The 26,513-nt window shown below is 42.2% G+C and overlaps 1 protein-coding gene across 1 annotated transcript in view; it reads left to right on the forward strand.

Moving 5' to 3' along the window:
* LOC114629837 (E3 ubiquitin-protein ligase SH3RF2) overlaps positions 1–26,513 on the forward strand; it is a gene marked incomplete at its 3' end in the record, with an annotated part of 86,722 nt that overhangs the window by 31,816 nt on the left and 28,393 nt on the right. Inside the window, exons 2-4 of the mRNA XM_028777952.1 lie at positions 16,224–16,493; positions 18,784–18,879; positions 25,631–25,954. Coding sequence (XP_028633785.1) covers positions 16,224–16,493; positions 18,784–18,879; positions 25,631–25,954 — 690 coding nt within the window. The remainder of the gene's footprint in view (positions 1–16,223; positions 16,494–18,783; positions 18,880–25,630; positions 25,955–26,513) is intronic.

A 26,513-nucleotide genomic window follows, 5' to 3' on the forward strand; every position in this document is an offset into this window, starting at 1 on the left:
TTCTGCTGTTTGGGCTTTTTTCCGGGGGGGGGGTTGGGGGGGGGGTGGGGGGGTGGGGGGTTCGGGCGGGGGGCTGGTAGGGTGGGAGGAAAGGAAAGAGGGAGGGAGGAAAAGGAACATTCTAGCATCCTACCAGGATAGTAAAGGCTTCATTTATACTTCATTTCTGCTCCTCAGTCATGTTGGTTGCCTATCCTGTGAAAGACTAAGCACAAAGGCAAAAGTGTCTGAAGACTGTGGAGGTGCCTCATCCTTTTTCTATGCTGTGTAACAAATCATCGCAAATGTAGAGGAATAAAAGAGCAAACATATGTTGACACTCATTGTTTCTGTAGCCAGGAGTGCTGTACAACCTAACTAGCTGGATCCTCAGCAGTTAAGAGAACAGTCAAGGTGGGTTCTCATCTGAAGGCATGAGGAAGGACTCACAGTCAAACCCTCCTGTCACAGAATCCATATACGCATGTCCACGACACCAAGGGACCCGCTGATATTGACTGGAGGCCACTTGAGGCTCTCAAGCCCATTCTTAGCTTCTTGCTATACAGACGTGCTAATACGGACATGCACATCTTCAGAGCCTGCAATGGAAATGTTTAGCGACATAGCTCCAACAACATGATGTTGTAGCCATGAATTAACCCCAGCAGTGAGATCCTATGGTCTTTACTTTGTTCTGATGGCTAAAAGCAATTCACAGTTCTTGCCTGCACCTGGGTGAAGGGATCACACAGAGGATGAACACCTTTGCTCATAGCAGGGACCATGGGGCCACCTTTAAGTCTGTCTGCTGTAGATGAGTAGGAATTGGAAGCAGGAAAGGAACAAGGAGAAAAGAAAAATAGAGAATGGGAATATATCTACATGCATACCCATAATGTCTATTAATGGCATGCTGATTGTAGTTAGTCTTTATTCACATCCATTTCCTCACTTAATCGCCCTCCAAACCCTGTGTGGCTATTTGATGATTATGACCACTTTACAAGAGATCAAGCCAACATTCAGAAAAGAGAAGCAAAATTTCCAGGCTCACACATGTAAAAAGGAAAAGCAGGACCCATGCTTGTTTCTGTTAGACCATAAACCAAGCTATCACTGTGTACTTTAGTCTGAGAAGTGAAATAAATGCAAGAAGAGGATAAGAGAGGGCATGAAAGATGGAACAAGAGAACAAAGCTTCTAAGCCATTTGCAAACTCATTCCGGAAAGAGCTGGCAATCACCTGGGGAGGTTTAGTGGCTAAAGTGTTCACCCCATATGCTGAGGGCCCTAAGTTTAATCCCAGAAATCACAGGAGGAGGCAGGAGGATAAGAAGTTCAAAGTCAACATCAACTACACAGTGAGTTACAGGCCTGCAACATCATACATTGTCCAAAGAGATAGAGACAAGGGGAGGGGAAGAAAGAAGGAAGGAAGGAAAAAAAAAAACATTGGTCTACAATGTATATTGTCCAGTTTCTGTATAAAGCCAACTAAACTCAAAAGTTTGAACCGGAGCTGGTAGGAGCCTGGATAAATCTCACGCTTCTGAACCTTCCTGGCCCACCTTAGCTTATCCAAACCTAGAGCCAAACACTGCAGCCAAGAGGTGTGCAGAAACTTGGATACCCAGCCCAGGCAGGCAGCGTCTTCCATGTGCGTCTGCCAAGCTTCTGCAGGAGCACATCTGGGCTCCAGCAGCAGGGCCAAGACCTGGGTTTGTTTTTCACAGCTCATTTGCAATGTCCCCTTCTATTCCTGGACACTCTGTCCTTCCCAACTGACATTAGAGCTCAATTTCCCAATAGCCACTTTAATGAGATGGCTCCAGACGTGCTACTCAGCGTCAGTCTGGGGAAGACAACACTTTCCAGCACCTGCTAGAAGAAGGATAGCTGGACGTGGCATAACTCTGACTCCTCTCTCAGCTGGCTGAACCTGTGTCTTGAAGGAATAGTTGCAGATGCCATGGGAAGCCTCATGCAGATACAGGTGACTCACAGCCATGTAGGGAGAAGGAAGAGATTTGAAAACCAGCTCCCTTTTACACCAGCCCAGGACAGGCAGGTCACCTAATCCAGCCTTCACCCTAGCTGCCTTTACTCTAGGCAACTCCCCTCACTGACTCCTTCTGCGCCTATTTAGTTCACCCACCCAAAGGGAAAGCCCAACAAAACTATGATCTGTGTTTCCAAGCCGACCCTTCTAGAGCTTACCCTACTGATAAACTTGGATCGAGTTCTGACTTTATGCAGGAGCTCTGAGACCTTAGCGCAGAGAAAAGGTAGCAGAAAATATTTGTGTTTTCATACCTAGGGTAGTGTCTGGCTCAGCCATTTTCTAGTCGTGGGGCTGACAGCCAATCCTGCTCTGTGTTTCATGTCCCTCATCTGCCAGGGAGATAGCAAAAAGTCCCCCCTCATGGGTCATTAAGAGCCTTAGACAACGTACTCCATTATTCTGGGACACAGCTGCCATCAGCCAGTGTTACTGTGGTAGACACTGACAGGAATGAGTGTCAGTAGGCTGATACAGTAGCCTACAGCTAGCCTTCCTAAGAGGCAGTGTTGTAGCTACACACATCTTGTGCATAGGAATTCTGACTGCCTTGCTCACTGGCTAGCCCTAGCTTCTAGAAGAGTGTCAGCATACACAGACACTTGGTAAATTTTATTTGATCCTCGCTTTACAAAGAGGAAAATGGAATATGGAGGAGGCTACAAATGACTTGTTTTTAAACTATACATTATAGATGAGTGCAAAGTGAAATTTGAGGGCAAAGCACATTGGCTATAAAGCCCTTGCTCTTTGCACAATAGTATCTTGTCATTTATATACTCAGGAGGCAGAGGCAGGTGGATCTCTGTGAGTTCAAGGCCATCCTGGTCTACAGAATGAGTTCCAGGAAAGCCAGGGCTACACAGAGAAACCCAGTCTTGAAAAACAAACAAACAAACAAACAAACAAGTCAGTTATAATTACTTGTTGAGTATATTTTACTTTTTGAGGTTTTCTTTTGTTTTAGTTTTTAAATTTGGGGGGGAGGCTGTTAAACACCAATTATGTACTCAGGAATGTGTGATTATAATAATGAGTACTAAGTTTTACTTCCTACTCTCAAGAAATTGAGATTCCAATTATCTGTAAGAATTATACTCCAGAATAATGGGTGAAGCTCAGTGGTAGGGTGCTTGCTTGCATTTGAAAGTTCTAGGTCTGGTCTCCAGAACTTAAAAACAACAAACAGACAAACAAACAAGCTCTTTTTCTAAGAAGTCATATTTCTAGACTCATGTTCTCTGACTCCTTGAATCTACGCAGGTATGGATGATAAAGCCCTCTGGTATACTTTAAGCCAGTGATACCTTTTCTGTCTCAAATACGATCAGTGATGTCCAATCAGGCTGGTCCATTCCCTCCTACTTTGTCTGGAATTACATAAGAAGACATTATTGCAGGGAAAGCTAACTGTACAAAAGGGATGTCAGGTCACTTCCAAAGTGTTTCTAGACCCACAGCCTTCTCAAAGAGAGTCTTTGTGCATTTGCAAACAGAAGATACTTAGAGAAATAGAATGGTGTTCTTTTAAACACAGCCATCATTTCAGGAAACATGCTCAGATTAGCACCATCAACTCAGAGTTTATCTCATTTTCTTTCCTGGTTGTGTTTCTATAATTATAATATTTATGGTTCAGGAGTGTGTGTGTCTGTGTCTCTGTGTGTCTGTATGTCTGTATCTGTGTGTATGTATGTGTCTGTGTCGTATGTCTCTGTGTGTGTGTGTGTGTGTGTGTGTGTGTGTGTGTATGTGTACGTTTTAATCAGCTCTAAATTCATTTGTTGAATTCCATGGTACTGAATGAGCCATCACATACTAATTCTACCTCAGTAGGACAGAAGTTGTAACTAGTTCACTTGGGGTAATTATAGGGCAGCTTTCTGCCAGGCTTTAAAGATAGACTTTGAAATGTTTATTTTTTTTTTTTTTTACTTGCCTACTGTTATATGTAGAGAGAGGTTCCAGCTCCTGGGATACTTGCCAGAGTTAAATGAGGGCCATCTAGAGAGAGAGGCACGAAGGGTTGGGTCTTATCTTCCTGTTCTCAGACTTCCTCTGAGGTACAGATTTATCCTACCATATTAGTACGTTGATCTCCATAGAGATCTCAATAGAATTATGACAAGATGCACAACATACAACATCAGAGGTGTGACTCCTGGGCCAACACCAACATCCCTGGGAATTAGTCAGATGTGTGGATTTTTTTAGGTCCCACCTCAGAACTACTGTGTAAGTAAGTGGACAGGAAGAAGCAACCTGTTCGAACAACCTCTCAAGATGATTCTGGTATACTCTAAACTGTGAGCATCACTTCTCTAGAGCCATGGTGTTCAGCTTAGTAACTGTGTCCCAAGAGAAAACTGAAGGAGGAACTAATTTAGATGAAACATATTCACACATAGTCACACAATTTGTTTCTGCTTAGCCACTGTGCAGCCATGGAGCCTACCCTAAGACATGTGACCTAACCAATCTTAGTGTTTGAAAGTTTAACAAGTGTTTAAAGGAATGCCATGTCTATTTATTCCCAAGGCATAAATCAATACTTTAACTTCCTTCAAGCTAACAATATGCTGTCATCCAACTGGAAATTTGCAAGAAAAGTCAGCAATTGGCTCTAATAAGTCCAGGGAAGTGGACTCCAATACACCAACCTCTCTCTCTCCAAGACTTAACTTCTTCATCTGTACTATGGATGGATAGAAACAGTATTGACTTACAAGGGTCATCAGAAGATTGAAATGAGAACACAGGAAAACAGCAAATTACATACACACAGGTACATACATATATATGTATATATAATTTCAATATACTGAAGTACATATACTTTAGTAGCAAAAATGTATCAAGTGTTTTCCCCTCCTAGGTACTTAGCATACACTGTCTCATTGAGACCTCACAGCTGTGACAACTCCTGTCACATTTCGCTTCATGTGTGAAGGACCTGGACTCAAATTACTAGTCCAAAGTCAAATGAGTAGTAGCACATGGGAGAGAATGAGTGTGACTACAAAACCCTGGGTTCAAGGACATTCTGGGCCTGTTTACCAGTCTAGGCTTTCGGTCCACTATGAAACAACCTGTTCTACACAACGGTTTCCAGAAATTTTAGCAGGAGTCTGTCAGAAATACGCTATCAGGTCCATGGCAACATGCAGTTTAGATTTTGTCTGATGTACGCAAATCAGCACTAGGGAACTGTAAGCATTCCAGAAGAAAGGCGTCTATGCAAACCTTCATCAGCACTGATCTCTCTCTGACTTTGGAAAGCTTTTTGATATGGTAACTTGTAAATCTAAAAGAGAACGCAATGATAAGGAATGGTGAGTCCTTGGCACATACACAGCTGTCCACCTGAGGTCTTTCCTAGACCATCCCCACCCCCACTCACTCGCTCCTCCAATTAGAATAGAATCGGGGCATAACCCACACATCATGCTCTTCCATCTTTAGTAAGCATGTGAGCAGCTGCCTTTCAAAGATAAAGATCTATTTTTAACACAACTTCCATGCCATAATCACATAAAAATTTAATCTTGGCAGCAAGCTCCTTCGCCCACTGAACTCTCAAAAAAAAAAAAAAGAAAGAAAGAAAAAGAAAAAAAGAAAAGGAAGATGTTGCTCGAATCAAGATCCACCAAGTTCTATGTATTGTAGTTGGTCAGGTCAATACGCCTCTTAATTTTTATAATCTGTAGGTTCATCCCCTTGACAAACCTATTCCTTTTTTTCCATATGCAAAGAATAGATTTCCATGAGAGGCTCCCTGTTGCCTCCCTGAGGTATCCCTGAATCTGTTCTCCAGTCCCTGAATTTCTTGTAGCTGACAAATACACACATTACCCACCCTGTGCAGTAGCCACTAGTACATTTGGCTTGTCTTCATTTATACTAATTTGAAGTAAATGAAATCTGAAATTCAGTTCCAATGCTACACAAGCTACATGGGGCAAGTACTACTCTATAGCAGGTTTCTCTCACAGTAGGAAGTTTATTGAACAGCGGTGCTTCTAGAAGTTTCCATAGATCACCTGATACCTGTCACCTTATTTTCCCTATGTACACTAAAGAGCAAAGATGAACTCCCTGAACTTACATGTATGCTCAGGTCATATAAGGGAAGCAGCAGTATGTGCCAGATTCTATTCCTGCCTGTTATGAGTGGCAGCATCTGTATTTACAGAAGGTGATTAGATGCTATAAGGAGAGCTTTCCCTATGTGATAAAAGACCAGCAGCTCCCCCAGCAGGCAAGCAGCCTGGCCCTTTCCTTCCTTCTCAGATGGAAATTGAGAGAACTGTGCTATCTGTAAGACTTAGTTATTAAAAGGCTTGCTGCTTCCAGAATAGCCTTTCCTTGCAGGTGTCTCTGGAGGGTTCTCCTTTGCTGTATTTCTGTCTTGGCATGGGTGCAATAAGCACACTTCATAGCACACTGAGTAGGTTTCAGCTTCCTCCTGTGACACTTGGCAAAGCCCAAGGGGGGCCATGTCAAAGCAGAGTACATGAGCCACCCCATGGAGAATTCTAGCAGAAACCTAACCAGCCACTAAAGAAACCTCAACAAATAGGAATAGGGAGATGATAGCTCAGCAGTTATGACCACTTGCTGCTCTTCCAGAGGACCCGTGTTCAACTCCCAGCAACCACATATACAGCTCACAACCTCCTGTAACTCCAGCTCCAAAAGATCTGACTCCCTCTTCTGGAAGCCCCCCCCCTCTCTCTCTCTCACACACACACACACACAAATAAATAAATAAATAAATAAATAAATAAATAAATAAATAAATAGAAATGTTTCAAAATGAAAACACCTCGATCAATTTATGGAGATTTGTGATCAATTTTGGTGGTTTGTGGTAGGAAAGAATGTGGAAATTTTGATGTGCCATTGTCAGTGGATTCATTTGTCTTTAAAGGGGGGAAACCATTTATTGGGCCAGATACTGTGTTAGGCATTAAGGGCACTAGAGACATAAAATCTTCAGTCCCTGCTAAGTGTGCAGTCTAGAAGAAGGGTCAGGTAAATACACAAGCCACTTTAATGTCAATTGACAATGCCATGTGAAGAATGCCATTAAAGCAAGTGGGAAGATCCACTTAATTCAGGCCGGCTATTTAAAGATGTGATATTTAAGCTGAGACCTAAACAACACGTAGCAACTGAGCAGTAGAGAAAGAGGAGGAGGAGAATATTCTGGAAAAATACTTAAGAGGTAAGAAATTATGAGGCTTAGGTAGTACAAAGAGAAGTTTTAAGGGACTGTAGGAGTCAGTGTGAAGATGCCCAGAGATGGATATGGACAGAAGAAATTCAGCAGTGTGAGCTGAGGCAAGTCACCTGTCCTCATGCCTCAGTTTCTTCTGCTGTCAACTAGGCATAATGGTGTCATACAGTGTTGCATCTAGAGCCCAGTGACGGCAAGTACAAAAGTATAATACAGACTACATCTTAAAGTCCCACCTGCAGAAAGGCAATAGAGCTGGGCTGCAGCAGTGTTTCATGTCTAAATGTGACTGCAAGGAACCCCTGCATGTACGTCAGAACAGCTCCTGCCCACTCTCAAGTGCCCATCTCTTCTGAACACCATGGTCAGTGATGTCACGTACGCAAACAAGGTAGGATTGCTCACACTGGAAAGTTTGGCATGAGTCTTTCTGCAAAAGTTAATGTACATGTAGTCTTGTGTGTGCGCAAAATGAGTGATAAGAATAGAGACCCTGGACACAAGAAAGCTTTCTTATAACAAACAGCAACACAGACCTGTCGTGACTTCTGAAAGAGCAGTGCTACAACTCTCTGTCATATGAGACAGGCCCACCCAAAGCCAGCCCTCTCAGAGAAGACCGGGAGGGCCACTTCCTCATGCCAAACTATTTCCTGCCATGCCAGAGGAGTGTCAGTGACACCCAGCCTGCAGAGATGAGCTTGGAGCCTCTCAAGTCAACAGCTGCTGAGAACTGCTTTCTTTGGCGCATGTGGCTAGCAATAAATTGGATTTCAATGTTCTGAATAGACAGAAAAAGATAGCTCCTTGCTCTTCCCTGCTCCCTTCACTGGGGCTGCCATCTGTCAATTTCTGTCACTCAACATGGTTACCTGCACTAGAGATTAGGGACTTAATGCAGAGGGGCATGCTGGGAATGGAAAATGTCTACCACAATCGAGAAGCTCCAAGGCAGATGCCTCTAGAAAACCCTGGACACAGATATAATTCAAAACACATTTAAAATGATGGCACCTTTTCAATGGGCAGTTTATAAAAATCCAAGATTTATCTGTGGTTAGCATGTTTGATTTGTCCCCAGTTTTAAGGAAATAATTAGTTGTATATGATGTAGTCTTTTGGAAGAACGCTGTAAACAAAATGCCAAACTTTGAGAGGCACTTAAGTGGGATGGCTTGATTAAATAATGTTCACTCCCTCAGTCACTTGTTCAGCAAATTAATAAGTGTTTATCAGGCCCTAGTAGAATGTGCATTCTATAAAGGCAAAAGCTGGGTCCATCTTATTTATTGTGGGTACTCAGAAAAATTCTGATGATTGCATGAGTGTACGTGTCACTAGGTACAGAGAATAGGAGGTAATTACGTTAGTACTACAGAACTCAGTCTGATATGCTGACATGTGTGCCAGCAATTAGTGAGGGGTCATGAGTGCTATACTCAAAGAAGTATACGATAGCTCACAAAACAGGAGGCCAATTCAGCCAAGGGATATCAAGAAGACAAAGAAGGTACAGAAGAGTGTGTCTTGATAGGTCCTGTCGTGGTTAATCTGCAATGTCTACATGCCTGGATTTAGAGTCACCAAGGGGACACCCCAGGAAGGAGATCACACCTCAGAGTCACATGCATGCACTTGTGCACACACCTGCAACTCTCAAAGACATGTAACTTTTTAACAATAGACATTTCCAGCTGCATTAGCGCTAGTTCTCTTCCAAAGTCACTTTCCCCAATGGCCTGTGAGGGGAGAGGGCTGTAGCTGTTTCTTTCCTTGCCATAACAGCCTGTCCCAATGGTGACACCTCACCAGCAATTCCAAGAAGAACTAGATATATAAAAACCGAATAACATACTGAACTGCCTTCCACCCATGACACCAGTCCAACAGTCATCATTTGGGCAATTTGATTTCATCTTGGCCATTACCTTTGTGTTAAGCATATTTTAAAGATACTTCTAGAATCTTTCACCCCCCACCCAAAAAAAGCCCTGTTATCTTTAGAGTTGGAAGAAATAATAAAAAATAGATAAATAATCACTATTTTTGGATCATAAGAAACTGAAGTGCAGAGAATTTACTGCTTCATCCAAGGGTGTGGTAGGTGAGCTGTGGATCCCATCTAGGGGCCACCTCTAGAACCTCATCCTGGATGGCCCCATTCTCAGAGACGCCCTGCTGTTTATCTGGATTATGTTGTCTCTCATTGTTCCTCTTTCATCTCCAGAGCCCTCCACATGGAGATGATGGGGACCAATTAAGTTAGGATATAAAGGCAGAGGAGAGCTGCCAGCACACCCTTTTTTCTTAAGCTAGTAGGAAGGTGATAGCTAGACTACCATTTTGGCTTAGTTTTCCTCACTCAGCATGATGGATTTGGCTCAATTCTCCAGCTACTTTGGAAGAAACATCTCCCATTTGCCACACCTATTGGGAAAGCTTACTCTAGAAACAGAAGAAATGGGAGAGGGTAGACCTATTTGCCAGGCTGAGGGTATGGTTCTTTCCTCATCTTTCAGGCTGCTATACACCTCTCTTACCTTCCCATGGGTACCTTATACCCTCCTGGAGGAAGAGATGGTGAGAGAAATCTTGGGTTTTGAGGAGTTCAATGCTATCCATTGAACATCTGCAGGGTTTGGCACATAGCCTACTTCCAAAACAATCCTGAGTTACTGGCTAAGAACCAACTTGTATTTAGAGCCTGGGATATGGAAGTGGACAACTCTGATATTACCTTTAGTGATAGATAAATGAGATCACTCCAAAGCAAACACTGGGAAAATGTTTCAGAAGGAAACAGGAACGTACATGAATGGCAGACTTTAAAAGGCAGTAACCAATTAGGGCAGCCTTCTCTTTGTCCACATGACACAAACCTCTGCTTCCCTTCCCTTTCTTCCTGCTACAGGAATCAGAAAGTGGCAGGACTCAGGGCAAGAGGGCTGTCATGTCTTTAGCCCTTGACTGGTTTTACCTTGGAACTAGAAAGAAGGATGCCATGTCTCTATGTGGCATAAAATGGGTACATAAAGGAGCCTGGGATGTCCTGGTGCTGAAGTGCAGATGAGAACAAAAGGTCACAGATGGAGAGACACATAAAAGAACAGAGTGGAGGTTTAGATGCAGACATGAGGACAACGATAATCTCCCTGCACTTCGCTTCCTGCTTGCCTCAAGGACTCCGGGTCCTCTATTTTCCTCGATTAAAAGTACTCTTACTTGCAATTTTATATTTATTTGTAATTTAAGTTTGGTTTTTGTTTGACCAAGTGGACTATGAGATCAATCAAATCATAATGGCTGGCATGATGGATTCTCAAATAATATTTGTTAAAAGAAAACCAAATAAATGATTGACAAATAAAGCTAAGAAAGTCAAGCCAGATGTTAACAGCAGGCTGATTCTTCCTTTCTCTTCCTTTGAGCAAGAATATCTAAGCATCCTGATTTGTGTAGTATTTAGTATTGCCTCACATTCTACTAGGTAGTCTACATGATTTGTCTCATTAGTCCTCTCAACATGGCCATGAGGAAGTGTGTCCAAGGGCCCCAGGATGCCTTCACATTCATCAAATCACTGGAAACTGGTAAATCTGGTCTATTCTAGCTAAAGAATACAGATTAAAGCAAGCAGTGGAAAGGGGTGAATGAGGCTGAATCCAAGAAGGGCTCTTCCGTAAAACACCATGACAAAGTTGGATGATGACCTTTGGGTCCTCCACTTGATGCCCCACCAACCCTTCAGCCTTGCACCTGCAGAGACAAAAAAAACAATTATGAGCCATAAAAGCCGGTGCCAACTGCATACCGGGTAATAGCAGATGCAGAACGTGGAGTCATTTTCCCTGGAAGAAACAGTTGAGGACCGGATAGAATCAACCATCTGAGACTCTTCAGGTGCTTAGCTTTTATGCAAGGGCTCTGAAGTTCAATAATTCATGCTAATGCAGCCAGCATCAAGCCAATTGCATTCACACTCCATTCAGATTTTGATTACTAAACAGCTCCAGTGACTTTTATGATGAGAAAACACTCTGGTGACCTCAGCTGTCATGGAAGGAGTGTAGTAGAAGTACCAGGACCTCGGGGTCAGATGAACCCAAGTCTTTCTTGGGCCTGGTGTATACTGGCTGAGTGTAGACCTCATCTGATAACATAAATCATCTCAGAATTTCTATTTCACAATCAATACAATAGGGTGACACCACTTGCTTCGTAGAGTTGTGAGGTCACATGAGTGAGATTAACAGATGAAAAATTCAGTAGTACGATAACGTGAGAGAAACTTCAATGGCCTGAAAAAACCCTGAGACATGTTATTTCCTCCCCCTCTTCAGAGTCCTCCTTCTCTCCCTCTCTCTCTTTCCCCCTTTGTCCCCTCCTACCTCCCTCCACCCTTCCTGTAATGGAAGACAATGTTTTCTGTCACTATAATGGGAGTACCAAGAATACCAGGGACATATTATCCAGAAGGAGGAACGAAGAGGGAAGCCTTGCGCCGAATATAGACCCTGTAATTCATGTCCACGCTGCTTCCTTGTGCTGAGGAGGAATGGAGAGGAGAAGTGAAGAAGGTGGACAATTAGGACCATCACAGAGTTTCAAAGTTGAGGCAGCTTCAAAGGAATTTAAGCACTTTCTACCACTTTGCTTTAATACCCTCCCTCGGTACTCATTAAAATACGTATGCCACTTGCACTAGAAATATCTTCCCGGAAGGAAAAGAGGAAAGTAGGTTAGTAATTTACAAGCTTATATCACATCTCCAGTGCCCCCATTTGATTTTGGAGAAAAAAAAAGATGTTGCTTAAATGAGCACCATCGAACCTGGATGGAAGGATAGCTTCATAAAAATTAAAATGCAGCTACAGAAAAAGACAAAGCCTACTCCAAGAAAGACTGAGTGAATAGTTCAGGCCTGGGATCTGGAATATGTGTCTTCAACACTCTCCATAAGTCTGATACAGGTAAACCACAAAGTTTATTTTGAGAAACATGAGCTCAATGGATAAGACCCTGGGCTTAAAAAGAATCCTATGGTCAGATCCCGAATCTACCACCATCTCACTTTGTAAATTTGAGCAACTTGAACTTTTCTGATTTCAATTTTTCTAAGTTTTGAAATTTAAATTTATATATACTTTGAATGTTGCTGTGAAAATTAAATAAAATACATTATGGAGTAATGGTAGCTGGTATGTATGAAAAATAATATTAACTATTATATATTACCATCATTGTATAAAAGACTTGGATTCTTTCTCCTTTATCGTTTCATTCTTTTCTTTTCATAAATAAGAAAGGATAATGCATTAAAGTAAAAGTTTGTGTAGCTTTTAAACAAAAGTCTGAAAGAATAGTCTAAGGCCATGTGGCAGGATCCTTCCCCTGTTTAGAAGAAGCCTTCATCCTCATTACTCAAGATGGCACATCCCAAGTGGCAGACTGAAGCCAGGGATGAGAAGAGAGCCTCCTTCCATAAGAAATTTACCGAAAGGTTTCTACTCCATGGATCAGAACTCAGCAGCCAGGAAGACTTAGAAGTGTGCTCAGCCAGTATTCCATGTAGTTATGTGTCCAGAAAAATGTGGCTCATGCTATGGTAGAAGATTGGAGAGAAGGGATTTGGAAGGACAGGTGCTGATCCTTGGTGTCTCCAACCCAGGATGCCTCACAGACTTAGGCTTTTCTTAGGCATCTTCTGATCTCGTCCTTCTGCATGCTAGTTTCTCACACAGCATCTCCTTCAGCACAGGTCACAGTCACTTATTCCACTAAGTTTCATTTTCTTCCGAAACTCCTTCTATAGCTCCACCTGTCACCTATAAGCTTTACTCCATTCTTTTTTTTCCCCAAGATTTGTCTCATTTTAATAGACATCACAATCATTTTGTTATAAAGGTTTAAAAACCAGAACTAAACACTTAGGGCAAAAACATTGCTCCTTAGAAATAATCTATGTTGTGAGGTTTAGACATCTAACATTTTCGAAAGCAGTTAAGCTAATGTGTGGTGATAATCTAGTCCACAGGCCCGTCATTGCCTTCTATTACACTGAACAGCATATTTAGAACGATGCTCCATGCTAAAGATCATGTGAATGTCTGTCATACCTTATTGAACCACTTCCTTGCTCACTTACCCTCCAGTTTCCCCAGGGTGAGCTTTGTTCTTGCATTTCTCTAAGCCCCGTCTTTCCTTACAGTATCCACAGCCCCGTTATCCATTGCCAAGGGGATGTGAGAGCTTCTCACTACAATTTGCTCGGAATTGTATTTTCAAGTGAACATTATAGAACTAGAACATGGTGGAATATCTGAATTAAATTCTTCCGACTCCCCTAGGGAGAGCAAGGGAACTGTTTCATCCCACTGCTTAGAAAAACACACACTAGTATCTCTGGTGAGAGAAAGGCCTTAGTTGAAACCTGAGTTGTTAGAACTTTCAGTGTGCCAAGCCAACCTCAAATAAAACCATATTGAGATTATTCCTGTGTGCAGCAGCCAGTCTCAATGTGGGGTGGAGGGAAGCATTTGACTATATTAATTATTTAGACAGACAACTGATCTGACAAATGACGATTCATGAGCTGATTTTTATTCAAAAGCTATGATTGATTCCTGACTAATTGTTTCCTTGTCTCAGTTGAGTTTCCTAATGATCCAGATGCTTATAAGGTCGACAGTTCTGAAGAAGACTATAGGCAAATTATGCTACAGTACCCTCACAATCCACTTTCTATTTGCAGGTGGTTTCCACTCCCATTTTCTTCCCATCAATGCTGAAGAGTAGGTAGAACTGCTGTCATTAGTTCCCCATTATACATGATGCTAATAAAGGAAGACATTCACTGAGCACATATTATATTCTAGGCAAGATGTTCAATGCATTATGGATACTATTTATTGCTCACAAAAGCCCTAATGAGGTAGACATCCTACTAACATTCTATTTTATACATGAACATAGTTCAAAAAATGTTAAACAACCCTAATCACATAAGTAGAAAGAAGTACAACCAGAATGCAAAATCAGTATGCAGCCGGAAAAAGTCACTGACTCGCTGTGCTGACTGGTTTTATGTCAACTTGATACAAGCTAAAGTCACCTGAGAGAACCTCAATTGAAAAAATGCCTCCATAATATCAGGGCTGTAGGCAAACCTGTAGGACATTTTCTTAATTAGTGACTGATGTGGGAAGGCTCAGCTCATTGTGGGTGGTGCCACCCTGGGTTGGTGGTTCTGTGTTCTATAAGAAAGCAGGCTGAGTAAGCACAAAGAGCAAACCAATAAACAGCACTCCTCCATGACCTCTGCATCAGCTCCTGCCTCCAGATTCCTGCCCTACCTGAATTCTTGTCCTGACTTCTTCAGTGATATGAAAGTATAAGCCAAAGGGTTTATACCCTTCAATCCCCAAGATGCATTTGGTCAAGATGTTTCATCACAACAATAGTAACCCTAAGACATTCACTCTAAGTCACATAGCTGTGAGTCAATCCTAACCCATACTTCAGGTATCAGGATTAACAACAAAAGCTCTAGACTCAAGTATCCTAGGTCCAGAGCTAATGTTTGCTGATACTTACCGTTCCCCAACTGTGTCACCTTATGCAAGTTACCAAACCACTGTCAATCAGCTTCATCAGTAAATTGGATGGCGAACTTCTGTCCTAAAAGGTTACTCTGTTGTTTCCGTTTCCTAGATATTGTGGGCAGAACAGTGATGTCCCACACCTGAGGTTTGCATAACATTGTGGAAGAGGAACAGAAAGATTGTGAGAGCCAGGAGATCAGGGAGATTGTTGTAAAATTGTGTCTCCTAATAATATCAGAAGCTATCTTCATGAGGTTTCACCAACACGCTATCCCAGTATAAGCTGATCAAGGATGATACCACTAATTTTTCCAGATACCTTTGTAGTGATAAAAGATACCTGCATATAAACACTGACTTAAAATTCTTTCATATATTTTTTTTTGTTTCAATAAATAATTGGGAACAACCAACTATATCCACAAACCGCCATCCAAATCAAAGTATAAAATTAAGGAGCTGCTAAGGTAGATGGGAAAAAGCCCATGAGACCACAATCCTACACAAAAAACTACAGGCAACTGAGTAAAGCTGGGAACAGGAGTGGCAGTGTTCCTCAGATCAGAGCACAACAGTTGGTTGTCTAGTGCCAAACAATCAGCCCTGAAAACATACAAGTAACATTATGCAAACTGAGCAGGTTGTATTTGGGAATATGTGTATACATGCACGTACATATATGCATGTAATAACAATTGATAAAGGTAGAAGCCATGAATTTGAAGGAGAGTGGAGAAAGGAATATAAGAGTATTTGAAGGGAGGAAGGTGGGGAGAAATGTTGTAATTGTATTATAATCTTAAAATTAAAAGAAAACAAATCTTTGTCAAAAAAAGTTACTATGACAGTTGCTGTTAGTTGACAATTTGATAGGCTCTAGAATCATCTAAGAAGAGGACAGCAGGCACAGAGCATGCCTAAGGGGCTCATTTTGATTATGTTAACTGATATGGAGGGGACTCTGCTTAATTGTGAGCTGGACAATTACTTGGAAAGGAGAAGATCCTGGACTGTGCAAAATGGAGAAAGAAAGCTGAGCAATTGGAAGCAGTCATTGTTTCTTGACCAAAGCTGTGACGTGAGCATTTGCTCCAAGCTTCTGCTACTATGCCTTCCCCTGTCATCATGGGTACCTTGAACCATGAACCAACATACACCCTTTCTTCCTAAAATTGATTTTGTCACCGTACCTCATCACAGAACAGGAAGAGAAACTAAGACAGCTATTTACACTAAATGAGATAAATGTTCCACACACAACCATCATTAGTAATTGGTATAAGACATTCCATCCCTCCACCCCTAAGTTCAGTCCCTATTTTCTGGTCTGTGTCACTTACAGGTGCCTCGAGCCAAGGCCTTGTACAACTACAGAGGAAAGAATCCTGGCGACCTGAAGTTTAATAAAGGAGATGTCATCCTCCTTCGGAGACAGCTTGATGAGAACTGGTACCAGGGGGAGATCAACGGGGTCAGTGGTATCTTCCCAGCCAGCTCTGTGGAAGTCATCAAGCAGCTGCCCCAGCCGCCCCCACTCTGCAGAGCCCTCTACAACTTTGACCTTCGAGACAAGGATAAGAGCGAGAACCAGGACTGCCTGACCTTCCTCAAGGTAAGAGTCACACACCACATACAGACAATGGCAGAACTCAGAGTCCATTGTTTAAATACTTTCTGATTTTTAAAAAGAGTATGAATTTTACACACAAATGCATATGTGTGTGTGTGTGTGCACGCGCAAATATGTAAGCAATGTGTGTTTATGGGTCTAATTTCAACTACATGGACGCTATCTCAGGCAATGTTCTATTGCTGTGAAGAGACACTAAGACCATGGCAATACTTACAAAAAAATATACATTTAATTGGGACTTCAACTGTGTTTTCAGAGGCTCTTGTCCTGTATGTGTTTAAATCCTCTCATAAAAACCTAAGTTGGGGTTTCTTTATTCTTTTCTTCTATTACAGATTAACATGTGAGCACATGAAGTGGTGCTGTTATAATTCCTCAGTAAAAGTCCTTTGAATTTCTATGAGAAATGAGATTCCACCTCTAATTCACTCTAACTAAATCATCTCACTGCCCTGGGAATTCCAAAATGATGATCATCTTTATTTTCTTGGTTCCTCAGAAAGTTCTCAGCTAGGTCATTCTGTAATCTGAACTACAAACTTTACACTTAGACAACAGTTAGAGAAAGTCCAATGTCACAAGTATTTACTGAGTATCAACTGTATAGCACACATTAGACACTGAGTTCCTAGGAAGACATAGCAGAAAACAACATCTGCTTCCCCAACCTCTCTAGGGATTTGCAAACAGGGACAGCTGCACCACATTCTGCTTCATTCTCTAAACCCATTATTTCACAATTTCTTTTAAACACAGTTTCTTTTATTCTTAATCTATTTTCATTTTATGTAGATGAGTGTTTTGCCTGTATGTATGCATGTGTACCATGTGTGTGCCTGGTACCTGTGGAAAGCAGAAGAAGGCACTGGCTCTCTAGAACTCAAGTTACAGATGGTTATGAACCACCATGTGGGTGCTAGGAACCAAACCTGGGTCCCCTGCAAGAGCAAGTGCTCTTAACCGCTAAGTCATCACTCCAGCCCCCAACTGACAATTCAGTCACTTGGAACAGTGATGGCGCAATATCACTTCTTCCATTGAACTGGGAGTCTAATGGAAGACATACGCACATCAGTGGGAATATATGATATCACATCAGAGAATTTTGCCACTATGGAACACTGAAGCTTCATTTGAAAAATCTAAAATCACATAGTCCTAAACCCAGTATGTTCAAAGTCAACCAAAGATCTTCCCTCTGGTAAATGTAGTGGTATATATCTGTATCTGTAATCTCAGCATTTGGGATATTGAGGAAGGATCACTGAAGTCAGCCTAGGCTCCAGAGAAAACCAAAGTGAAGGTGTGGTGGCTAGGGAGATGGCTCAGAAGAGAAAAATACTGGCTGCCAAACCTAATGGCTGAAGTTCAGTCCCCAAACCACAGGCATCAAGGAGGGAAGCAACTCTTAGAAGTTGCCCTCTGACCTCCACACACACCATGGTACAAGTCATACACGTGGGTGGGAAGAAAACAAGTGTTCCTATTGAGGTACCAAGTATGAAATCAATTGTATGAAATGGGAAAGCAGATAAAATGAGTGGACAATATCAGAGGTCAGAGGTCATGATGCTTGAGTGTGGGAAAGGCACAAAGGAGATGTAGAGTTTTTTATATTTTAATTTGGGTGGGCATTTGTGGCTATGGTTCATTGTTCCAGCTTATTTCCAGAATTTATAAACTTTATTGAATGCATATATGTATGTCTTGAAAAGGATTTAAATCAATATTTATATGTGTATATCTTTTGTCTTACTATAAAAACATCAAGAAAAACGGTCAACCACGCTATCAGCAGATAGCATGGGTAGCATCCATTTGTTTTTCTTATCAACATTCAAAATATTTCTGCAACTTTACGTATAATCCTAAGTGAAAGCTGTCTTATTTTTGACATATTAAAACTGAGTGGATGCTGGAAAGTCTTCAAAATTCAAATGAACAACATTCCACCTCACCAAGCTAGAGCACTATCACCTATGGCTTCCTCTTGGCTTCTCCATGTGATTGATTCAAATAAAAACCATGGACTTTGTTGGTGATTGGAGTGTTCCTGTTTTTCCTATCAAGTTCCCCTGATCCTCAAATCACTTCCATTCCTCTTAAAACTCTTGGTGACCCTAACACTACCCTCTATGATGCCAGAAATATTTCCCACACAACCTATTCAAGAATTCGCCCCTTGCTCCTTGCTTCAAACTGATCTCCGAGGAAGGTTTTTATCACCTGAAAGTGGAGGGTAGAGCTGATGTGAGGCCTTCTCTTTCAGGATGACATCATCACAGTGCTCAGCCGAGTAGATGAGAACTGGGCAGAGGGAAAGCTCGGAGATAAAGTGGGCATCTTCCCCATCTTGTTCGTAGAGGTAAGTGATTCTCCCATCTGATTTTGCTCAAAAGGGTCTGAATGCTCCAGTGATGCCTGAGAGAAATTCTTATTTAACATGCAGCTTAAAACTCACAATAACACCCAATTTTGTTGACTATAGAGAAATGGGTCTTTTCTATTCTGTTTCTTGGAATGTAAAGTGGTGAGTTTCTCACATCAAAATGAAAATTTACCTATAAACAAAAAACAAACCCTAAAGTATGCCCCACTTTATGTTAACAATTGCACATTTGATTATAAGGATATATTTAAACAAACATGTAAAGCTGTTTGTACAAAACATACAAAGTGTTCTCCATAGCACTGTATGTATCTGTGAAAATGTGGAAATGATCAAAGTAACCCAACAGGAAGCACTCACTGTGAGGGAGGGACAGGGTTTCCCTGTGTAGACCAAGCTAGACCCAAACTCACAGAGACTTACCTGCCACTGTCTCCTGAGTGCTAGGATTAAAGGTGTGTGCCATGATGCCTGGCCTACTATTTTTTTTTTTTTTTTTTTTTTTTGGTTTTTTGAGACTGGCCTACTCTTAATTAGAGTGCTAGAAAAAAAATTACACATTAACATTTAAAATGTTAAAGAATAATATTGTGGCGCTCTTGATATAATGAGAAAATATATGATTTACTGTTGAGTTGAAAGCAAATTGAATGAGTATAGATTTCCAAATCCTCAAGATGAGAAAAAGCTGGAGATTTGTCTGTTCGTAACAATGCGCATGTGCTTCATACTGCTGAACCGGGCACTTAAATCAAAGAAACTGTGTCCTATGTGTTTTCTACCACAATAAGATAAAGTTGAACTAGGTTGAAAGCTGCTCTATAAATGTGTGTTTGTGCATAAAGTGTGCAAGGGGCTGCAATAACATGCACCAATATATTGGGAGTAGTGGCCACTGCAAGCTAAAATTCCGGATGGAACCCAAAGGTTGACATCAGTTGTCTTCCCCTACAGCTCTCCACAGTGTTTTCTGAGAGTTTTTCAATGAACCTGGAGCTTGCTGTTTGCTGATACTGGCCACCAGATCTGCCTGCCTCTATCCCCTCACCACCGGCACCAGGTTTCAGGCATGCTCTACCACAGCCTTTATACAGTGTCTGGGCACCTTTGCATAACAAGCACTTTACCTACTGAGCTAATTCCCCAGCCTTACCTCTGTGGAATTTAAAAAAAAAAAAAAGCTAGGCTATCTATTTCTCTAGTGTAATTATCTAACCTCTAGTCTCTAACCTCAGTGGCCACTGGCCTCACCCTAGCTCGAAGCAAGTCATTGCAAATTCAAACGAGAGTTTTCATTGTTTAAGTGTTTTTATTGGGTGCTTACCATGCATAAAAGCATTGAAAGTATCAGGGAGCTATAAAAGGACAAAGTGGTGGCCCCACCCTTCAGGAGGGTGGGGGAACAGAACTGAGGCAGAATTGAGAAGAAGCCAACTCTTCCATGCATGAAAGCCAAAGCAAGTTCTTCAACGAAGGGTGTCTCCTAAGCATTGTCCAGCTTTCAAGGAGTTGGGTATGTCCTTCACTCAGCCAGTCAAGGCAACAGCGGAGGGAAGGGTGGAGGGAGAGCGGTTCAGAACACTGTGCTTTTAGTGCGTGCACCCAAAGGGCCTCTCGTTGTTCGAGCCTTTCTCTTCCTGGCACACCTGCCTTCCTGTGCTTCTTGTCTGTTTAAATCTCACTCATTTCATGAGGCTGTGCTGGGGGAAAAGGTCCCGAAAATGTCAGCAGCCAAGTGAGCATTGATTGATTTCTGTCTTCTCTGAACACGAGTTGGTCAGACTTCACAGAACAGCTAACACGGAACAGACTCTCCATGAAAAATAAGTTTGCCCAGTTTATACAAGGCCTTGGGATCCGGTAACAACGCAACAATTTTTAAAGCATTAGAATGAATAAATGAAAGCCTATCTGAAGGTGGTTAGAAAAGATAAATAAACCATTCGCCCTGACCCTGTCCAGTTCTCTCACTTACTTAATCACTCATTGGGAACAGCTCTATCAGGTTCTTCAATAAGTTCTAAAGATACAGGATGGATATGGGTCCCTAATCCCAGAGGTCACAGAGTCCGGTACTTGGGTAATGAATTACAAGGATGATGGATGGTTCAGAGAGTGAGAGAAGGGAACTGTTAGGGGGTTGTGATGTGCAGCTTAATCAAGAAGGTCAGCAAACCCCATCTGAGCTGACTGAGAAGCAATTAAGGTTAGGTGTGTCTGAATAGAGGGGAGAGCAACTGGGGACATAGAAGTAGCACAAGAAGGACCTAGAGACAACTAGATCTGAAGCAGAGTCACCAAGCCAAAGAAGCAAATTGTAGTAAACTACGAATCATTTTGTGAACAGTCAGGAAAGGTTAGGTAATCCTGTCATATGAAACAGCCCCAGAGTCTCAGTGGCTTAACAAAGAAAATAGTGTCTCCTACCTAAAATGTATGAACTTCAGCACAAGTAGCCAAGTGGCTTTCTTCATAGCCACCTGGGAACTGACACTAATAAGGCTGGGCCATCTTTTAGCTACAACATCTGGAGCATGTGTCCTTCCTAGGGAGAGGAGAGTAGGTTCTATATTCCTGGTTGAGGGCCTCTGAAGTAACACTCCCCACATTCACTCACTGCCCATTGGCCTGAGTAGCCACATCGCTCTAAGACAGCAGAGGTGAGGGAATCATGTGGATACATGGAGGAGACTCTCCATCTACTATAATAAACTAAGATCTAACTCAGAGATCCATAGAAGCCATAGAAGGTTCTTAGGAAAGCAGTGACTTGACTCAAGCTTGGTTTGTTTGGTTTGACTGTCATTTTTTCAGTCCATTGGTTGGTAGGAGTTGATTTGTTCATTCTGTTTTCAGACAGGGTCTCATTGTTTATTCCGGGCTGACCTGAAACTGAATGAATGTACAGCACAGGCTAGCCTTTACCTACTTCAGCTTCCCAAATGCTCTGATCGCAGATGTGAGTGACCAGGCCCAGTCTTAGGTTTCCTGGATACTGTAGGGAAATAAAAATCACAAAAGGAGAAAAAACACAGAAGGACAGATGAGCAGGCTGATGTGTGTCTGCATGGCTCCGTTAGGAAAGGTTGCAACTTTGACCGCTAGACTGGAAATGAATTGACAAGTTCAAATCCTGCCTCTCATGAGAACTGGCGTGGGAACTGCATAGGTGGTGGAGCAGTCTGGGGCATCTCCTCTCATTGACTTGCGTGCCTAGGTCAGTGGCAGGGCCATTTGCTAAGTGGAAACAGAAAGGATGTTAGGAGACAAAGCTAACTCTCCTAGGACCTGCATTTGGTACCTCAGCGAACACAGGAAGCGGGGAAGACTTTGGCCTGATCGCCTGCAGTATTTTGAGATGCTTCTCCATAGCTCTGGAGTGAAGGGCTAAGCATTAATTTCATCACCCATTTCTGAAAACTTTTTTTTCCCCAAAACTTCTGTATTTAATGATTATCCATTTGGATAATCTTGCTACAAACTTACCACTAAAAATAGTAATTATGAGAACCCTCAAAAATATCATGAAACTAGCCATTGCTTCATTTGTTCTCCTAATTGCTAGGAGGAAGAAGATAATCAAGTGGTTTGTCTAATTAGAAACCTACTTTTCAAATGTTACTTCAAATCTAAATTGAGTTCTTAAAATGGTACTTAAAGCTTTGACTCCAGTAATTTCATTAAGACCAGTGTCTGCTAAGAACTCCGTAAGTTTGTGCATTGGCAGCGTCACACAGAGCAATTGAAAGAAAGGCTTTTTATAAGGAATAACATGGAATTTCTTGTGCATAAATAAGACTTTTTTTCCTGTTAATGCATCATTTGATTTATTGAACTGCACCTGCACAAAGGGTGGTAAAACAGAAGCCGAGCTTCTGCCTGCTTTTGTCTGGACTTCTCGTTAGGGCAGCCTCAGTGTGTGAGCCTCATCCAGGCCAATGAACTTCAAGGATATTGTTTCAAATGAGTCCCGCAGTTCTTCCCCCAAGGAACTATCAATCACACCAGTGGAAGACAGGGCAGAAGCAGTCTCATGAGGCTCTTTGTTTGGTGTTACTGATAAAAATAAATAAATTTAAAAGGTGATGGTGGTGCCCACCTGGAGCCAGAACAGACAGGACAAATAGAAAAGATTTAACTTGTGTCGTTATAGCTGCAGAGGACTGTAAAACACATCCCTCATTCAATTTGAAAGGCCATCAGTTGTCCTCTTCCTGTGTAAACTATGGAGGGGCAGGTGCTGTGGGGCCGTGCAAAGCCGCATCCTTAGTCCAGGTGACCATCAGAGAATGCAGGAACAAGATCAATAGCTTACTAATTGGTATCCCTACTTCTCGTCATCACTTCTGGGTAACATAAATAGTTAGATTTTCATTTATATGAAGTAATATCTCTTCGTTTCCTTATACATCCAGATCTCTGTTTTGACAAACACATATAATGATGTAAACCCACTACAGTCAATATATAGAAAAGTTTCAACATGTCCCCCTCCCAAATCCCTCACTCTGCAACCTCTTGTCTGTCTGTTCCTGCTCAGACTCTCAATACCTAGTAACCAGTGATCTATTTTCCGCTCCCATGGCTTTCTTTTTCTAGTGTTCTATAAATGGAACTCCATAGAACACAGCTTCCTGAGCTTGGCTTCTTTTGTGTTGCTCAGCACGTCTGAGATTCATTTGTGTCCGTAGCTCACTTTCTTGTTAGTGAGCAATGTCCCGAAGTGCAGTTGTTCCAGAGATAGTATTTTCAACATTTAAAAGACATCTGGGAAGACAGTTCAGTCTGTAAAGTCTTACCATACAATTGTGAGGACCTGAGTTCAATCCCAGAACCCAAGTTTAAAAAAAAAAAAAGCCAGTTATCATCTTAGCACTGGGGAAGTATAGACAGGAGAGGATCCCTGGAGCTCAGTGGCCAGCCAGCCCGCCTCATTGGCAAATTCCAGGCCACTGAGAAACCCTGCCTAAAATCCAAGATGGGCAGCTCCTAAGAAACAACAGCCAAGGATGGCCACTGGCCTCCACTTGTGCACACACATGTGTAAACCGTCAACCAGTAGTAAATGACATGGAGGTTGTTCCCCACTATTGGCAATGCTGAATACAACCGTGGCTTGAGCATATATTTTTCTCTCTTCGAGTAATTACCAGAAGTGGGATCGCTGGATCCAATGTTAAGTATGTGTTTAGCTATGAGAAACTGCCAAACCGTAACATGAGCTTTAAAAAGCATAAATCACTCCGTGTCACTCCTCTTCCCAGATCCTGCCAGGAGCTTCCTGTTACACTGAAAATAAGTCAAAGCCGCCTAAGTCCTTGTGCAATCGGGCTCCTGCCAAGCCTGCAGCCGCCTCTCCCTGTCTCCTCACCTGCTCCCTTCCATCCTCCTCTACCTCTTTCTGCCTGGCCTGTTCACATCCTCATTCACACAACTGGTTCACACAACCAGTTCTTTCTCCATCCCTTGTCTCAGCTTGAATATCACCTTCTTGAAGGCTTTTCCTTGATCTTCCTTCCCCCAGCCCATTTAAAGTAACCACTCTCCCTGGGCACTCTCCCTTGGACTGAAAGATTATTTTCATCTGATAGCTTCTTTATTAGCTTACAAATGGGCTCTGTCACTTGTGCCATTTCTCCTGGGCCTAAGCTTTCTTATCTTTGAAATGGGCTTTATTTAATGTGTACTTGGTGAGTGAAAGACCCTACCTGAAGATACAAGGGGGATTTTTGCCCCTGAGGAATCCAAAAGAATTTGACCTCTGCCCTCTAAGTATATGTGCACATATGTGTGTGTACACATACATGCAGATATGTGGAAAGTCACACACAAATACACGCAAATACAAACAAAATAACACCACCCCCCTACTTGATGAGCTTTTCACAGCATGGAGAGAGTTTTCAGACAAGAATCACCTCTTCTTCCAAGTTTTCTGTCTTAGCTATTTTAAACCTCTGCACATTGTCATTTTAAACGTTCCTAAATGGGAAAACTCTTTTTTTACCTCTAGTTAAATTTCTAAATTAGAATGAGACATGTGGCTTTGGAGAGCCATTGGTGACTATTAGAATAATAGGAATTTGACTAATCATCCTGAGACTAAAGCATTGATTCATAGGAACCCTCATTGTTTTCGACTGATTTCACATTTCCAAAGGCTATGAGTCCCTAGGGGCCCTTAATGGAATGAGTGGGATGGAGGGCAAGGCTACACTGACACAGCAATACAGCACTGGGCTGGCTGGCACCAGATCAGACATGCCTTTTGTTACGTTTCCAGAAATTGTGCTAGCCAGCTGTTAAACCATCGGTTTGTCAATAACACTACACATCAGGGTTTTTCCAGCCTTTCTTGGTTTTGTTTGTTTGTTTGGTTGGTTGGTTGGTTGGTTGGTTGGTTTTGTTTTTCCTAGCTAATTTACAGAACAACTGACTTTAGAAACAAAGAACAGGAAAGGGACAGGAAGAGATGGCAGTATTCAAAACAGGAGAAGCAAGATTAGCAGAAAGATGTACTCAAGGTCCTAAATGTGTGTCTACTGTGTCTCAAACACCAAATGTACGAGCTTCAAATGGATAAAAGATGTAGCTTGTTGGTATACTGACCAAAGGATGGCCTACCAAGCCAGTGACTTAGAAGAAAACATCAGCTGCCAATGAGCGTGAGACTTAGCTATTGTACTATGTCTGAGCGTAACTCTCATCTGTCCTCTTATCTTTGCAGCCAAACCTCTCAGCAAGACACCTCCTAGAGAAGAACAAAGGGCATCAGTTATCACGCACAAAAAACCTATCCCTGATGTCCTCACCATCCAGAAGCAAAGCAACCAACACATCCTCTCTCCGAAAGAGCCCAGGGTCCAGGAGGAAAGGATCTGGGCAGTTCTCCATGACTACAGCTTTGAACACACTCAACCGAATGGTCCATTCTCCTGAAGGTCACCAGATGGTGGAAATCAGCACCCCAATGCTCATCAGCTCTAGCAGTCCCTCTGTGCTCACCCAGCATGGGGACAAGGTGGACTTCCCTGCCAGCTCTGCAGGACAGGTAGGGAGTAAATCCACGGGCACTAGGATGCTAGGCAAGAAAGCTTCACCATGTCCCGAGCACTGTTGGATGCTGACTACCTGGCAGGCACTCAGGATCCATGAACATTGCCTGGAGCCATGTGCACTATCAAATGTTTGTGATCTCATTTTATCCTTAAGCATCTTGCAAGTTTAAATGATTATTATTAATCCCTACTTTACAGGTAAGAAAACAGAGACTTCAAAGGCTTAAACAACTTACCCAAATACCCAGACACTTTTCCCTTTTCTGTCCTATAGTAAGCATGATTGCCTGTTCATCAGAAAGCTTTCCTCTGAGGAGATATTGGCAGCCATTTTTCAGACAGGATTTTGGAATTATATGTCGCGTCTTCTGTAATAGCCTGGGCGTCACATAGGAAGAAAGTAAATAGGACCTGTGGGTTAACAGGTATTTCTCAGGATGATGATATAATTTGTAGGTCCAATGCCCATTTTTGCAAACAAAGATCAGAGGACAGATGAGAGTTACTCTCTCTCTCTCTCTCTCTCTCTCTCTCTCTCTCTCTCTCTCTCTC

Source organism: Grammomys surdaster, unplaced genomic scaffold (genome assembly GCF_004785775.1).
Source record: "Grammomys surdaster isolate TR1022 unplaced genomic scaffold, NIH_TR_1.0 317, whole genome shotgun sequence".
NCBI lineage: Eukaryota > Metazoa > Chordata > Mammalia > Rodentia > Muridae > Grammomys > Grammomys surdaster.